The sequence below is a fragment of the Pseudopodoces humilis genome, chromosome 21 (genome assembly GCF_049639895.1).
Source record: "Pseudopodoces humilis isolate 2021_Gansu_Grassland_sample_001 chromosome 21, ASM4963989v1, whole genome shotgun sequence".
Classification (NCBI taxonomy): domain Eukaryota; kingdom Metazoa; phylum Chordata; class Aves; order Passeriformes; family Paridae; genus Pseudopodoces; species Pseudopodoces humilis.
Window position 1 is genome coordinate 3,017,464 of NC_142220.1, and position 18,200 is coordinate 3,035,663.

At 43.5% G+C, this 18,200-nt stretch overlaps 1 protein-coding gene across 3 annotated transcripts in view; it reads left to right on the plus strand.

Annotated features, from left to right (window-relative positions):
* The window catches only part of PRKCA (protein kinase C alpha), a 137,517-nt gene extending 128,269 nt beyond the window's left edge, over positions 1-9,248 (plus strand). For 2 of the 3 annotated variants that reach the window (XM_088065350.1, XM_014255763.2), the window contains exons 15-18: positions 839-919; positions 2,262-2,369; positions 4,753-4,893; positions 7,135-9,248. In XM_088065350.1, coding sequence (XP_087921476.1) covers positions 839-919; positions 2,262-2,369; positions 4,753-4,893; positions 7,135-7,299 — 495 coding nt within the window. In that variant the 3' untranslated portion in view covers positions 7,300-9,248. The remainder of the gene's footprint in view (positions 1-838; positions 920-2,261; positions 2,370-4,752; positions 4,894-7,134) is intronic. The other variant, XM_005526660.3, reaches the window with a different exon arrangement.
* Positions 9,249-18,200: the final 8,952 nt, after the last annotated feature.

Genomic DNA, 18,200 nt, shown 5'->3' on the forward strand with positions numbered 1-18,200 from the left:
ATGCTGCCTTCAGTGGGGATGGGCAGGGACTAGGATGTCCTGCATCCCTTCACAATTCACAGCATCCCTTCACAGTTATTTAGGAAGAGATCTGAGAAACAGCTGCACCTCCAAACTCCTCCACACCATTTCCAAATGCAGCTCTTAAATAAATGAATGCTGATCTCTGAGGAGGCCTCGATTAAAGAGGGTGACACAGGAGGGGACCTGGGTGCTGCTGGCACCTGCAGCTTTTCCTTGTGTCAGAACTCAGTTTGCACTGCTCTGTGAGTCAGGTCTGAACCCAGAGCATGGAAAATACTTGACATTTCCATTAGTCTGAACAGCAGAACCCCCTTTCTTTTTGGTGTAGCTGGTATTTCGTACTGAGCATCATGTAGCTTGGAAAAACTTGACTGAGATTTTTGGAGTTTTGCTCTTTTCCTGAATTTTGATTCCTTTTACAGCAGAACAAAAACATAAATATTAAAAAGAAAGGTTTCATTATTGATGGTCCTTAAGTTAAGTGAGCCTCATGATTTCAGACTTTGACACAAACAGTTGGGTAATGGTTTTGCCATTTGTCTCCTTCATTGTGCTGCTGTACTTCCTCCTTTGCCTTCAAATGCACTCCTGAGAGCTGCATTTTCCACAATATCAGGGTACCAAGGACATGGGTGGGTTTAGACTCACACTTGCAAAACAATCCCAACTCCCACTGAAATCAGCTGGAGGGAGGATTACAGGATTGTCTTTCTGGCCTTTTCCAAGGAAACCTGTCCTTCTCTGCACATCACACACGTACCTAATGGGGTTAACACAGGGGTTTCTCCTGTGTTTGTTTTTTGTGATTATGCAGATTATTGCTTACCAGCCCTATGGGAAGTCGGTGGATTGGTGGGCATACGGTGTGCTGCTCTATGAGATGTTGGCTGGCCAGGTAAGAGATTCCCCCTCCTGTGCTCCTCCTCCTGCCCTCCAAGGCTGCTCTGTTTCAAGGCTCCCTAAAGGTTTAGACCATTGCAGGATAAGATTGAAGCCTTTCATTCTGCTGTTATCTCCTTGTACTCTTGACTGACTCAACTGAGAATGTATTTAGGCTTTAAGCTCTTTATGTTGCACCCACATAATCAAGCTCTGCCTTTGAATACGGCTCCTTTGTACTGCAATAATGTTATAAATAGCCATCTTCAGAATTGAAAGGGAGACACTTGAGCAGGAAAATGCATGTCAAGTGGAAGAAATACCATTTAGGAGTTTGAAACCACAGGGAAGCATAATAAGAGTGTGTATAAGCTCTGCATTGCAGTTAAGTCCCAAGAATACAGTTTTGTACTGTATGTCCTGGGGGTAAAATCTGGAAATGTGCTCAGTTACAGACCCCTCATTCTGCAGTTAATGAGAGGCTGCTCTCTGAGTCCCTCGGGTAGGGAAGCAACACTCTGCTGCAATAAATGGCATATAAGCCCCAACTTTAAGGAATTATATTAGTCTTGAGTTAAAAAAGATTCCTGCAGTTGAATCTCAGTGAGTGTTAGGTAAAGGCAGGCATTTTCCGAGCTTAAAACATACATTTGTAACAAATGCCTTTAAGAGTTTCTCTGTGGAGTTCCAATGGACATTTTAAAAGTTTAATGTGTACCAATTGCAGCTGTTAACATTTGCAGGCTGAATTTCAAATATTGGCCATCTGAATGCTTTGGAGAAAAGGAGATTTAGCATTAGCTGGGTCTTGCACAGGGCCCATATCCATGGAATTTATCCGTGGGCACTTTCCTATCCCTGTATTTTAAAATATAGCACAGACCTTTCTTGTGATAGTCTCAAAAGCATAATCTACAACCATGACACAAAACAAACTGGTGTTTAACTGGAATTAAGTGAGGAATGGATATACCTTAGCACAAGGTAATTGAAAGTTATTCTCCAAACTTCAGCCTTTGAAGTATTTTGCCTGTCTGGTGTATAGCAGCTTTAAAAACTGATTAAAGCTGATCACAAAGATAGTCCTGCACACATTTCATTAACCTGGCTGCCATTCTGGGGACAGAAATGAACATTTCCCCTTGATTTTGATCTGAGACTGTCAAACACTAAACTGGGTCAGCAGAAATCCAGGCTGCAGATTGCTGTGAGCTTGGGGAGTCTTCCTGGACAAGGAGCACTGCTGTATGTGGATCTCTTTGGGCATGGTGTTGTCATGCCATTTCATAAAAAGTAGAAAATTTAACATGAAAAAGGAAAACTCAGTAAGTTGCTCACTTGTGATTTATTTTTTACAGCCTCCATTTGATGGGGAAGACGAAGATGAACTGTTCCAGTCCATAATGGAGCATAATGTTTCCTACCCAAAATCACTGTCCAAAGAAGCTGTCTCCATCTGCAAGGGGGTGAGATAAAATGTTAATTTATCATTAAGTTCCTTTTTGGCAATCCTTGTGAGTAGCTGCCTTTGCCTGGCTCTGACACAGCACTGTAGTATTTTAAAGTACAACTTCTGTCAGGCAGCGCTGAGCTGTGTTGTCACTTGGTGTCACTGGTAAGTGCTGGGCTCTTCCCGCTGTGCCTGCTTGTTTTATGGAAAGAACAAATGTCAGGATCAGCAGCTGCCAAAGCCAGAGCAGAATTTATAAACAGGACCTTGGTGTGAAGAGTCTCCCCAGGCTTTGCCTCTCGACCTGCGGCAGCACAGCCCCGATTTTGCGGGGTGAGATTTCTCAGCTTGGCTGGAGCTACTCCAGCGAGCCCTCAGCCCAATGACAGGATCAGAGCACAGGAGTTTAGGAGAATCATTTTTAAATTTAGGTGAAGATAAGCTTATGTAAAAATCTTTAGCAGAAATGCAAGGAAACCATGGGGAAATTCTGATCCAGTGGTACCTGTGTGGCCTAAAATTGGTCTTAGATACTAAATTAATTTTTTTTTTCACTTTTGAGGAAAATAATAGATTTAGCTTCAGGGGATTAGCTTAGGAAGAAAGAATTCATTTGACTTCCCTTTGATTCCATGTGATTCTCCAGAGCACCATCAGTATGCAGCTTTTCCAATCCACCGCCTGTAATGGGTTATTTGATGTCTGACTTACACTGATAAAACACCACTGCACTTAGTTAATTTGGTATTTACATTCTTCCTATCCTTTCCAACCATTTCTGAAGTGCTATACATGAGCTGGGTATTAGTCCCTTTAAAAAAATCATCAAGGAAAAGGTGTTTAGAGCAAGAAGGTAAAATGAAAGACCATGCTAATTTTGGATCTTATCCCAGCTGGCCAACAAAAAATAAACATGATGTATTTTTGTAAAGTACATTCAGATTGTTGCCTTGTTGTGACAATCACACATTCAAACAGCACAGTCTGTACCTGATGTAATTGCCCTGTTTTCAGCTCCTCTGTTTGCTGCTCTCTGGTGCTCATGTCAAGGGAGGGCAGAAAGCTAAAATTACCCTGCACCTTGAGATTTTGGGCAAGTCTCTGTGATACTGACGTGTTCTTCATCTGCATTAAACTGACAAATTAATCTCAGGTTTCAGTGGGAATTTTTCCTGAGCTAAGAAGTCAATATGAGAAAGTTTCTGACCCTTGCAGCCAGTGGTAGCTCAGCAATCCCAGTACTGGGCACCGTTGGGCAAGACAAACTTGCCCACCCTGCTCTTGGAATTGATTTGTCTGCTTGACTTCCATTCCACTGATTGAGAGTTTGTTGGTTTTGGTAAATGCAGCAACTTTGGAAAGAATTAAAACTACTGGAATCAATACTCCCATTTTCTTTTATTACCTACTGTTGAAGCAAGGGGTTTGGAAAAAGTAACAAAAATGGGAGCATCGCTGTTAATCTTGAAGAAAGCTGTGATTCCTGCCCAGTGCACAGCCACTTCCCAAACCTGCTTAGAGTCACTTTTATTTTAGGTTCAAAATTGGAATCAGATCAACTGAACATTTGGAAGGAGACTAAAGTGGTACTGAGGTTTTAAGATCTGTTGAGGTATCACTCCCAGCAGTACATTAATCATATGTAATTCGTAAAAGAGCTTTAAAAAGTCACCACAAAACTGGAACTGAGAGTTTAAGGCTACATTGCACAATTCCCAATGTTCCAATTGGAACTTGTTAATTAGGGAATACATTCCAGTTTCTGAGAACACCAGGCTGGTGGATTTGGGGCTGGTTTTTTTTCCCCAAGTCTGTTTAATCTCTGCAACTGGGTATAGTATTGACCAGGATGTCATTAAGAATGCAAGGGAGGAAACAAAGATTAGATGTTGTCAGCTGTGTGCCAAAGAATTGGAGGCTCTGTAATGAGATGTCTTGAACAAGCTCCAGAAAAATGAAATGGGTGTGGGGGGGTTGTACTTCATTGAGCTTTAGTGCATTGGAATTTATGATGTTTAATTGATTGCTGAGATGGGGTAGGAGCTGTTCTGGAGATCTGTAAGACTGAACTGAGAGACTGGAGGTGAAATTCAGGAGGGAGCTGTGAGCCAGCGGGGATGGCAGCATGTCCTGGGCACCACCTGCACCTCCAGCAGCAACCTCTGCCCAGTGGGAAAAATTTCCTGAGTGCAGCCCCTAATTTTGCTGCTGATTTGATCAAACTGTGTCCAGTGATCAAACAAGAAAATCCTTCCAAAAATTCATTTTGGCTTTTCAAAACAATTTTATTAGCAGTGTGTATCTTCAGGAGAGGAGCAAGAGCATTGCAAGCAGGGGAAAGTCCCTCTCACTTTCCTTCCAGCATTAAACTGAATCGTTTGGTGTTTTCTTCCCAACAGCTAATGACTAAACACCCTGCAAAACGCCTTGGCTGTGGCCTGGAAGGTGAAAGAGACATCAGGGAACACGCTTTCTTCAGGAGAATTGACTGGGAAAAATTGGAGAACAGAGAGATTCAGCCACCTTTCAAACCTAAAGTGGTGAGTGAGGTGCCAGCTCCATCCCGCACGGAGTGTGAGCGCAGCCCTGCTCCCCGTGGGGTGGGATTGCTGCTCCAGGTCTGGGGCACAGCTCAAACCAGGCAATTTGATAAGAGCAGAGCTGTCTGAGAGCCTGCTCATGTTTTGGCACCCGTGCTGGAACCCAAGGAACTTTGTGCCTGGCAAAAAAGCCTCACAGTGCTCTGAGCTCTGCCTGGATAGTCACACAGTGAGGAGATGAAAATGGGGAAAATTGGCACAGCCACTTGAGGCTGGTAATAAATGTGGTTAACAACTGGCTCCTCTGAGCAGCATCTAAAGTCAGGATCTGACTGAGGGATTTGGATTAGAGGGGTGAATTTCCTCCATGGTTGGCTGCCCAGCACGGGGGGTTTTATTCCCCATCCCACAGCGATGTCTGCCCAGTTTGCAAGATTAATCCCTGGTTTATTTTCCATGTTTATTACTGGTTTGCACATGTGGATCTACAGGAACATTTTAGAAATCCAAGCTAGTGGAAAGATGTCCTTACCCTGAGAGCTGTTTGCATAATAGAATCGGAAGAGCTTTGCTTGTTGAGCCAGAATTTCTTTCAGCATGTAATGTGCTTTATGGACAAGCAAAGAGAAGAGTTTACACACAAGAACACAAGCTTTAAGGAACAGCTGTAAATTGTTATGTCCTAACATGGAACCTTTCTTCTCTAACCTTTTTATTTTTCAGATTTCTGATTTTCAGAATCCTGGCTGGCTTTAGCACTTCAGGTGTAGGGTGACTGCTCTTTACACTGATTTATTTGCCAATACAGACACACCAGTGAGGATTCTTAAACTAAGGAACAGAGGGATGCCAATACCTGAATTAATCTGCACTTTTTCCATACAAATTACCTTTTTCCATCAGCAGGAGGAGAGTTGCAGCTTAGAAGGGTGTTTATTGCTAAAGGAAATACCTTTTTGCTATGGTGGATTTTGTATGCAGGGAAGGGTGTAAATAAGTGAAGAATTTGCTTGGTGCTGCCAGCCCTGCCCTGCCCATCCCATCCCCAGAGCTGGCTGTGCAAAGGGAAGCTCTTAGAGCATATTTTATGGGATATTTTTATTACATGCTCCTCAAGTCAAACTTAAAGCTGATCATAAAGCAGATCTGCCTTCGCATCTGTAAGTTTTCTTAGCTCAGGAGCTGAGAACTTACACTCTCCTTGAAGTTAAAAGTAACACCAGCATGAAGGAGCTGAAAGCTTGAGGTGTGGTCTGGTTCCATCAGAGCTTGCTGGCAGATCCTGGCTCCTCCTGAGAGCAGCTGTGCTCTGTCTCCCTGGTTATCATGTCCTGCTTTGTTTGCACAGGCTGCTGTTGAAGCACACCCAGGCAGATTCACATGGAGCCCGACTGTCCTAGACAAAAATAACTTAAAATCCAAGTCTGGTATTTACATACCCTGTGCACAACTCATTTATGGTGACTGCTGATTCTATTTGTATCAGTATCATACAATTATAGAATTGTTTAGGCTGGAAAAGACCTTTAAAATCACTGAGTTCCAACCATTATCTTGGTTGTTTCTTTTGTTTTCTGTTCTGAAGGAGTTGTGCTCTGGCTGTAGTGGTATTTTATGCTTTTTTTGCCTGGACTTTGCCCAGAAATGATACTTTTTTTAAAAAATAAAGGAGGAAACCTGTGATAGCAAGTTTAGGAACAAGGACCTGTCCTGGGATGTCCCTGGCCAGCCCTCCAGCCATGCCAAGGACTGAGGCCCTGCTATCATTTATGAATTTATAGCAGTTTGTAGCCTGTTCAGTGGAGGCTCAAAGCACATAAATGAATTGCATTAAGCTTTTTGCAGATCATAAAGAAAACCAAGACTAACATGAAAATTTAATTTTGTATTGTAAGGCTTTTAAAAAGAATGAAATGACTTGCTAAAGAAAGTATCTCTTGCCAACATATGTTTATGAAAATATTTCCTTTTGCCTTTTGTATCCCAGTAATGCTGAGTATTTAAGCCTCTTTATCTCGTCACCTCACGCTGAGGGATGGAAACCTTTCTGACTGCTTTTTACCAGGATTCAGATATTAAACTTTCACTGTTCTGTGATATTTTGTCAAAATGTCTGTAAAGCAAATTTTCCCTCATCTACTCATAAGAAACAGGGGAAAGCCTTACACATACCCTGACAACTCTGCTGTTGTATTGCTGGCTTTTTTCAGCCTTTTTTTCTGCTTTTCTCTTTCCTTGCAGTGCGGCAAAGGGGCTGAAAACTTCGATAAGTTCTTCACACGAGGACAGCCAGTGTTGACGCCTCCAGATCAGCTGGTCATTGCCAACATAGACCAAACAGATTTTGAAGGGTTCTCTTATGTCAACCCCCAGTTCGTGCACCCCCTTGTAGAAAATGTAGCATGAAACAGCAGAACAAATCCCGCCGTGGGGAACAGTTGTAACCCTACAATTTTTAGGCTTTCGCCTTGTTGATTCCATTTGGGCCTGGAAATTGTAGGGTTAGAAGGGTGTGAGATGAGGGAAGGGCCACTTAGTCAGGATTTGGGCTTTGCAGCAGCAATGTTGTCTTAACATTGGAGGAGATAAATTAGCGTACGGTGCCCACTTTTTCTTCTAGAAGTCGCCACTGACCTGTCGAAACTTACCCATGTTTTGGTACGTTCTGTATTTTTTACCTTCCCACTGTCCTTTTGCTCCCTTTTCAACTCTGTTGTGTTGGAAAAACATCTGACACGTGGCATGAATGAGAAGCCACCTGGAGTATTTATTCCTTGGGGGCGGATGGCGGGAGGTGGGAGCGTCCTCCCCGCGCTCCCGGAGACTTCGGGGGCAAATCCAGAGACTGAGCGGGGTCAGCTCCAGAGGGGAGAGGCATTGCAAAAAAATTGCTGAAAGCATTTGAAAAATATGGCAGGAAAAAACAACAAAAAAAAAAAAGGTTGGGAATGGGTGGGAGGGGGGATGAAATCAAATTAGAACCTGAGGCTTGGTGAGCAGATCCTGTAAGATCCCAAATAAAAGCGCTCGGGTGGTGGCCACATCTGTAGGATTTGTGCTATGAGTAGCAGGTGATAAACTCAAGGGTGAAATTTTGTCTTTAACAATAATAATAATAATAATGATGATGATAATAGTAATAATTTTAATAATACTTTTGTGAATTTTTAATCTCCATGAGATTATTCTGTGATCCAGGGTGCCATTGTCTGTTCAGTTGGTTTAATTTACACCACTCCTCAAGTTTACTGTTAACTGGTTCTAATACCAATATTTTACTATGAAATTTATTAACCTGGAATGTAAAACAAAAGTGTAATTCCTTAAGTCTTATTTACATGTGTTTATTTATCGTCTGCAGTGTAGGGCAGTAAATTGAAGAAAGCGTTATGCATATTAAATTAACAGAAAATGCAGCCCCAAGTGACTTCCTGATTTCTCCAGAATTACTCATGAAAATCAAGTGAGATTCAGTCTTAAATAATCAGTTTTAATTCAGAAAACTTTGGGCTGTAGAATAATCAAGCCTGAAAGAAAAAAATAAAACTCGTTTTATTGATAGAATGGAATTTAATACATTTTACATATGCTTCATGCAATGAACTTTGCATGTTTAGTAATAACTCTTAATAATAAGGGTTAATAATAAGCAGATCTATATTATTGACATAATCATATCAAGCATAAAGAGTATTATAAAAATTTTATAAAACAACTTGTGCTTTATTTGTGAAAGTTCTTGTTCTGAATGACACCATTTAGATATAGCTAAATGTTTTCTTGCTATTGTTTTGATTTTTACTTTAGGTTTTGAATATTGTTACTGGCTTAGGGTATAATCTCTTTTTTTTAAAGTAGATATACTTTTAAATAATAATTGCTACCTGCAGGTTTTATACGAGGTTCAATTAGGCTTTCATTTCACATCTGCTTATTACTTGCAGAGAAGGAAATAGACTTTATTTGCAATGATGAACACTGTAATTAATGCAATCTTCTCCTCTCCTATCACTTAGATAAAAAATTTTGATATTTCCTCTTACAACTTACCAGAAGATATTAACTCAAATATCAGTAAATAATGTTTTGTGCATATTTTGGTTTTGTTACAGCATGTAAAATAGTAGTTGGTGCATTTCCCCTTTTTTTTCCCTCCTGCCTTGATCCCATTAGCAGCCACAGGCACTTTTTGTCTGTCAGATGTGCATGATGATGCCAGAAGCATGATGTCTCTGTTGCTGCATGCAGACTGATTACAATTTTTCCAGCATGTAAACATATTCAAAAAGTAAGATACTTGCCATAAAAGACTTCAATTTATACTAGAATATGTAATGGGGTGGGGTGGGAGGGGAACCTACTTTCTAATCATCTTTTATGACAATAAACCATGGAACCTGTGCCAAAGATTCTGTCAGAAAGATCCAATCCTGCCAGGGGGGAGCCACAGGGGTGGGCTGGGTGAGCTGGGGGAAACGTGGCTGGATGTGAAGGGTGACTGTGCTGAGTTTCTGCACCTGCAGGGCCCTGGAAAACGTGGGTTTGGGGCCAGGATGTGCAATTTCCACACTCCAGGAGTCCAATTGTTGCCCTCAGTCCTTCTGTACCCCCAGCTCCCACGGGGAGCACCTTGGAGCGATCAAACCCTGACATCCCAAGGTGTGGCTCACAAGGGGCATTGGCCAGCTGACAGGAACTCAGATCATTGCCTAAACAAACAGGACTCCAAACTTTTCAAACATTTGAGGAGTAAAATTTTAAACTCTTCTGTGTCAAATGTGTTGTCAGCCAAGACTGGGAGTTCATTTTCTTCTTTGTGTATTATGTATTTCAAAAACAATGGTATTTACCATAAAGCATGTGGCCTAATGCAGCATTCATGACTTTTTTCCTTATTTTTTTTTCTGAATATTATTAGCCTGGCAATGTTTAGTAAAATCTGGGTAGAAATCATGCTGTAGAAAATAATAGGTGGAATTAAGATAACATTACTGAGTCTCAGATTTTAATAAAGAAGAGGCTCTCAGCTATGCCAGTCTGCCAAGAGGTGCCATTGTGCTTGTTTTGAAAATGTGAAGTGAAAACAAAAAACACTTGTGAAAAAGGAAAATACTGGGAGAAATACCAGCATACAGGTTTGGAGAGTAAGCAAAGCAGAACAGGGTCAGAATTGAACCAAGCCAGAAACCTGGGGAGGAGTTCCCCTGGGTAGATGTTCCCACAGTTCTGTTTTCTGATGAAATCTGAATTGTCCCAGCAAGTCCCATTGCTGGCACAGCTGTGACACAGGACTGGCCTGACACTGGGACAGAGCTGCTCATTTTCTGGCTGCTTCCCATACCCAGTTTATTCAGCCCTTGTGTTGTCTCCCAGTTTTTCTGACATAGAAGGAGAAATTCCTCTTTAACGTCGTTACCTCAGGTCCCCAGGCTTGTGACGTAAGTGTTGTCTTCTGGAGGTTTGTAACACTTAGGAGAACGTGCTATGAACTCCTGGATCCTGCAGGAGCAAGGCAGGGTTGGACAAAGCAGGGATTAGTTGTGTTACCCCTCACTGCTCTTCCTGATGCCCTCACATGCTCTGACCTTTCCCAAGAACTCCCACTGGCTGCTCAGAATCCAGAAACTTATAATGGCAAGGAAAACCTGGAGAATCCAGACAGAATTTTTGTATCTTTTTAGAGACAGATGTTATTTATATAATACTTTTCACAAGATTTGCTTTTCTAGAGAACATGTATCAACAGAAGGGGAAGCATTAGAGCTGCTTCTCTTTCACTTGTGCTCAATAGCAACTGTAATCCCAGCACCCACATTGCCACCAAGATTCCCAAAAGGCAAATTGAAAATTGTGCTGCACTGAAGCTGGGCTGGAAGTTCTGGGAGCTGTGATTGAAAGCTGTACTGCACTGAAGCTGGGCTGGAAGTTCTGGGAGCTGTGTTTCCATCTCAGTGCTCGAGTCCCAGATGGTTCCAGGGCAGCTCCATTCCTGCCAGGAGAGGCACAGGTCTGCCATGTAAAACTTCCAAGGGATTTTCAGGGATCAAATGGGACTTCACTGGCTCCTAGGCAAAATTTGTCATTATTCAGATATCTGGATACTTTTGTGAACCTTTGAGTGACCAGAGCAGGGTGGTGGGATTCCAGGACAACCATTTCACCCACTGGCCAGGCTCGGTGCTCTGAGAAGGGTTGGCACATATGTGGGAAGGAGAGAACACATTCCCATGATAAAATACTCCTTCTTAATCCAGTTTGGAGGAGAAATGCAATTGAGCTTTCTGATTCTTCATTCTTTCCAGAAATACAATTGAATTTCATTTTACAAACTGCAGAAAGTTCTTCTGGAAATCAGCTGTTAGTTTAAAAAAAAAAAAACAACTCACCACATCTGAATGCTTCTGGCCTTTGAAATCCATCCTGTCTTTTGGGGTGAATCCAAGCCAGTAATGCTGGGCTTCTATAAAATGAATAAGGTTGAGCAAGAGAGGCACTTGTCTTCTAGCTGGGAAGATGACATGTCCAAGGATGGAGTGGTACCAGTTAAAAAGTGTCTCCATGTCCAGCTGCCTCTGGGTGCAATCCCAATTAAATGCCATAGGAGACACATGCAGTGAGCAGGGGGGGCAGATCCTCCTTACTGTGCAAAGCATAGCATTGGAAATAATAAATAATAATCCAATAATAAAGCTTTGATACGAGTAGAAAGCATATTTACAGCATATAGAGTTTACAGTAGGCTTTTGGACCTGCCAGGAAACTTCTGGAAATATTTAATGTGATTTTCAGTTCTTTTAGTCATTAGCATAAGTTATTGTACATAGAGTTTTTTGTCTTTTTGCAAACGTGAGTGTGGGCTGTGTTTGATGTGTCCCCTCTGTAGGAGGGCACTGAGCTGCCAAGTAGAAAAGCTAAAAAGCACTTTTTTATTCCCCTCGGCCCTGCACTCATAGATGGGATCTGAAATAGCTGAATTGCAGAAATAAGTAAGATTTGACTCCACAACCATGCATGATTCCCTCACTGTGCCAGTAACAATTGGGAATTAAACAGCCTTATCATGAATAATCATCATGCACTACATCCCTCCTGTTCCCAGGAAAACCTTGAGAGGGAGAGAGCCGCTTGTTAACCTCTCTGCCTCACTTACCTCACCTGTAAAATGGGGTAATAATACTTGCTGACCCCACTGAGGACTTCTTAGGCAATGTTTCTAATTCACTTTGAACCTGAAAAGAGTTGTGTAAGTATTATTATAATTTTTAATATTAAATCAGCTTCTTGGATTCACATGGTACTGCTGGCTATACCATGCTGTTTCTACTTTTTTATAGAACTTTAGTAACTCTGCTGAAACCATTTGAAGAGAAATAAAATCAGATCTGATACGATTCTTACAGAATCTGGAGTCCAGCTTTTGTACCTGGAGTCAGGGGGTGGCGGGGAGTGATGCTTGCTGATTGTGTAGGTCAGCTGCACTTACCTCTTTTCCAGCTACTGAGATTTTTATGTGCAATTTAAAAACTCCATGTCGGTGGAAGTCTTAGCAGAACTGATTCTTGGAGGGGGAGATTCCCTTTGGGTAAATAAAGTCAGCACAGCTGTTTTCTAGTACCATTTTTACTGACTCCTGCTGAAGGAGGAGCTCTCTTCTTTGTGCAGTCCACGACAGGTCAATATTTTCTGTTGATATTTTAATGTATTTCTCTGTTGTAAATGTGTCTTTGTGCTTTCTTTTTTTGCCTTGTCTGTGACACCATAGTTCAAATTTAAAAGAAAACTGCTCCAGAAGCTGTTTTTTTTTTCTTCCACTGATGTCAGTTGACCTAAACAAATAAATTAAGTCTGTTAATGATTTGAAACAGCGCAGGGTGAGTAGCAACAACATTGACTCAGCTGCCATTGAAGCTCATTTCTCACTCTGGTTGCATTGGGCACTCTGCAGCTGATGTCTCATTAGTTTCACAATTATTAATGACAGGAACGTTTTAATAGAAAGGAAAATGATGTTCATGATCTTTACAAACATTTTCCTGAGAACTGCTTGATTTCCTTCTCTCTGAACCCCTTGAGGTGACAGTGCCAAGGGCTCTGTCCTTCCAGAGCTTCACACGCCCTTGGCTTGGCTTCCAAAGGAACCACAGAGCTCCCTGGGTGTGAGTGCTTGGCCAATTCACTGAAAATATTAATTACAGTCTGTGTTTGTACCCACTGTTGGCCTTGGAGTATAAAAACCATGTTCTTGAGGGGGTAATAAAAATTTAATCTATGGCTTGTTCCCCAAACCTTTCATTTGTTCTCTCCCATGTTATCAAAATTAATGTAAAAAAAAAAACAACCCATCCAATTTCAACAAAATTAAGCTCGTTGGCTCTTTTTAAAATGGTTAAATTTCCCAACATTCTGTGGTTTTGCACAATACAGAGAACACCTGAAACTTCTCAAAAGACTGTATGCTACTTTAATTTTTTTTAAACATGTAGCAATCCCACCTTGAACTCATTAATATTTTTAATATTATTTTAAGACCCAAATGTTGTATTTATATGGAGGAGAACATTATTTATTTTCATATCATTTATCTGCAAGATGCTACCAGAAAATCTGGAGAAGCCATTCATTTTTCAAAAGATTTAAAAAAAAAACAACCATTGGAAGTGTAGTGGGCAAGACTGATGTACAAATTACAGCATCTTTTTTGTTTGTTTGTTTCATAATTCACAGTACCTTCAATCTTTGTTTGCATGAAATGCTTTTGTTAAGTATTAATTGTAGTTTCAAAGCAAGTGTGTATGAATAAAAATACTGATCATTACTTTTGTGAGAGTTTGGTCTGCCTTGATGAAATTTCCTTTCAAAAGTGACTCCCCCAGGGCCAGAGGCTGCAGAGAGCTTGGTGTGATCAGCCACAGTCTGGACATGGATTCTTCAGAGACAGAATTTTCACCTGGGATTTTGTTCTTAATTCTTGTTAATGAATCGAGAGGAAAAAAAAAACAGTTTACCTAAAAGAGATGTGTCTGTAAGAGGATTTCTGTGTGCTGGGCTGCTCCAGGTGTGGGAGCCAAAGGGAAAACAGCCCCAGGAGCCAGATGAGGTCTCAGATTGGAGGCTCTGGTTCAAAGCTTGATGTGAGCTGTGCCCTCCCTGGCAGCAGCCAGACCCAAGGAAACTCCAATTTTTCTCTTTGAGTGTGGGAGCCTGGATGGTTCATTCCACCCTCTGCCACTTCTTCCTGCAAGGAGTGGCTGTTTCAGAGACTGGTGACCCTCAGGGCCCCACCTGGGTCATGAAATCCCTCATTTTGCACTCCTGGGGGATCGGGCACCACCTCCCAGTCCCACCAGCCTCGTTTACACTGGCATCGTTTATTTTCAAGACATGAAAGCAATGTCCAAATATTGTGACAACTTGACAGACAGCTCCCTTTCCTGCCTGCTCTCACAGGATTGCATCTCACACTAATTCAGTTATTGGGTTCGTTTCCTTTGCCGAGTCTGGCTGAGTTTGCCCAAAGGAATGGTTGAAATTCTGGGGGTTTTTTTCCAAAGAATCTGTGTTTCCAGGTTGGGTAAATAAAGTCAGCACAGCTGGTTTTAAGGTGTTTTGAGGTGTTTACTTCACATCTGTCATCTAACGTGCTCAGCTTCGAAGCCCAGAAACACATCTCAGCTTTGTACAGAACAGAACAGGGATTTTGGGGATGCATCACTGCCCCGAGCTCATGGACACAGGGTTGGTGCCTCTAGGGCAGGAGGAAGGGGGTCCTGAGCTCTCCAATTTACCAGAGCTGCATCCCCAGCCCCTTGTCTGGCCAGGATTTGTGGCCAAACCACCGTCACTTTTGGGGTGACAGCTTGGACATGAACTCCTGAAGGATCTCCTTGGGGAAAGACAAGGCTGGCGGAGCCATGGGTGGCTGGACATGGACTCACAGGGGTGGGAGAGCCTCTGGCTACCCCATGGCCACACTCAGCACCTTCCCACCTCAGCCTGGTGGTCTCATGAGCAGGACGATCCCCCAGCTCACAGGGGGATGGGTCAGCTGTCACAAGAGGGTGGTGAGAGCCTGCAGGGGCTGCTTTGGTGGGAGTGGAACAGGGAAACGTGTCTGTAACTCTGCATCTTTGTTTGACTTTAAGCAGGCAAGATCAAGCTGGTGGCTCTGGGGAAAATGAAGTGTTAAAAGCTTCTGCAGCAGAGGCTGAAGCTCTCCATGCCTGCCACATCCGTGAGTGAGAGCATCTCCATCAGGAATGTTTCCAGCATGATAAATCACACCAAGTGTTCGTGCCTGCCTCCCCCAGCCCCAGCCTCTCTTTAGAGATTTGGGTATTCGATTCAGAAATCTCAGAATATTTTTGCAGAGCTGGTGTGTGAGCTGCAAATAAAACCAGCTCCTCCAAGAACTGCTGGGGTAGCTGAAATGATGACTGCATTAATTACCACGAGGTAATTATAATCCCACCTGCTCCCTGGGGAGCCTTGGTAAAGCAAAGGCAAATCAATCAGGGGCCCAAATCAGGCCAGCTGTTGCCATGTGTGTCTGGCTTGTCCTCAAAGGGATGTTTTCCCCTGCTGCATCTGGCACTTGTCACCTTCCCAAAGAAATGGGGATCTGATGAGACCAGCCAGTGGCAGGGCTGGACCCACAGAGTTACCTGCAAAGGGGTTTATTTTAATATTTTTTTTCCTTCTTTCCCAAAAGAAGGGCATGGAATGAGGCAGATCTCATGGGAAATGAGTCGATGCTGTCTCCTTCTCTGGGGACTTGCTGCATTTGCTGCCAGGGTGACAGTGTCAGACACCAGCTGCCACTTCCAGTGCTCATTGCTGGTCCCTGAGTCAGTGCTGACATCCTACCCCAGCACAGTCTGATGAAGGAGAGGAAATAATTCCAAATAATTCCAATTTAAAGCACCCTACCTGGATGAGGAGAAAAAAAAAAAGCCAAGCAACCAACCCCACAGTGGAAGTCTGCTTAGATGTATTCTAGATTTTACTCTTGCCCATCAAGGCTGGCAAAAATCACATCTTCACATGCTGGGAAGGAGCTTTGTGTGTGTGTCTGAGAGAGTTTGGCCCACATCTGTCCTATCTTTCCTGGTTTTGCTACTTGAGGTCTTGACCCATCCCCCCTTACCTTGCTCCTCTATTCAGAACACTTCATAAAACTCTGTGCCCATAACAGAGAGACTTCCTAATCCATATAAAACATTCTGCAATGATTTATATAAAACCTCATTAAAGCTTCAACATTTCCAGGGACACCTCCAGAAAAACTCTTTTAACAGGATGCATTTTCTTCTCCTTCAAGTGTAACCATGTCTGGGATGCTGATTTGGTGTGATTTCAGGAAAAAATACATCAGAAACACCTATAAAAGCAACCAGGAAGGACTGCAAGGGCAGAAGGAAGGAAAGGCTGGCAGTGAGAGCATCCCAAAACCCCTTGGATCAGTTCCTGGTCCTTTTGGGATAAGTCATTTAGCCTTCTTGTGCCTGATTGACACTAACATCATTAAAAGATCAGTAATGAATTTCGGCGCTATATAAATCACAGGGAAAACTATTACCCTTAATACAAGCGTTACGAGGCTTTAATAATTAATGTCATCTAAACTTTCCAAAACATGACCTTTGAAATCAGATTGCTGTAGCCAGAGCCATCCCTCATCCCTGCAAGCAGCTGCTTTCCAGCCAGCCCGGGTGGCTCCAGTGGGGCTGTGCTGGGGAGCCTGGATGGGTCCAGTTCCAGGAGCAGCTCCCAGAGGAAACCTGTGCTGGGGGAAGCTCCACTCCTGGTGCAGCAGGAGATCAGAAAACAGCAGCAGGGAGAAAAGAGCACTGCCAGCATCAATCCCAGCTTGTCTCGCTGTAGGGCACTGCCCTGCCCGGTGAAAGGGAGAGATGCGGGCACTCCCTGCTCCTCCAGGGCTCCTTCCCTCCCGTGTGGAGCTGCTCAGGTCCCCGGGCAGCCTGGAGTGCTTGGAGCCTAAACTGGAAAACTCCTGAACTGGCACATCCTCCTCTTTTATGAGCTCAGTTTAGCCCCATACGATGACAGAGGGTATTTTATTTTAAATAAAATCTCCAACTTCCATTCACACGTGTGCCTTTGTTGTTCCGTGAGTCAGAGCCGCTCGGGGAGGCTGCAAAAGGCTCCACACATTTATTTTTTTTTGGGCTTTCACACAGCATGTGGGTGCTGGGTTAAAAATAATGTGGCATCTCTCCTTGAGCTTCCTCCCAAGCAGCGGATCCAGGCAGAGGGATGTGCAGGGGAAACAGCAAATGGAGCTGCAGCTCCAACAGCCCACGGAGTTAATTCCTTTAATTTAGTCATGGTGCAAGCGAGATGTGAAAACCCTCCTGGAGAGAGAAGGGCTGGTGTTCTTTGGTGCCGTGAGTTTTACATCTTTCCCTGCTTGCAGTGTTTGAAAAATAGAACAGTAAGGCTGCTGGGATAAGGAGCAGAAGTTGTGCTGAACTCTTTCCACACCACAGGACCTGGCTGACACCGCCTGTCCCACCTGCACAGCTGCTGAGAGCTGCAGGTGGGATCCCAAAGCCAAGCTGCTGCTGCCAGCTGTGCTGCCCGGTGTGAAACACCCCACAAACACCATCCACAGGAAATAAAAGTCTCTAGAGTCTCCCTTAGCAGGTGATTCCCAGGCTCTGGAAGCTACCCTGTGGTTTCCCTGAGCTGGGGTTGCTCTGCATCTCTGCCGTGTCCCTGAGCCTCCCCAGCCCTGCTGCCCACGAAATGACAAAAAATAGCAAGAGCTGAAGCAGCTGGCATGGAGCAGCCATCGCCTCCCACACAAGTCACAGCAGCTCCAGCAGCCCAGCTTGTTCCATTCACCTGCTCTCCTCTTTCCTCGGGCAAACCCCACAGCTCCCGGCAGGCCTCCCCTCCCTGTGCCCAAAATGCTTCTCCCAGCCTGGTGTGCAGCTAGAATTGCTCAGTAGCTGTTGTCTGACACCAGATCAGAGCCATGGCTGGGCTCAGGGGTGGCTGCCCTTTGCTGGGTGAACTTGCTGTCCAAATAATTCAGCACAGAACAAATTTGAGGGAATAGGAGGGGAGGCAAACCTGAGGTTTCCTATCAGTTGGTGGCCCAAGACGACAGGACCAAACCTTTTAGTTCATAGTAACCTGAGTGCCTTCAAGGTGGCTTCTGTTGGTAGGGAAAAAGACCAGAGGAAAGCATCCCTGCAGATGTCACCTGTCAGGATCAAACTCTTGTAGATGAAATCAGATGTGCCCAGCACCCCACACTGCGCTGCTGACAGCCCAGGGAGAGC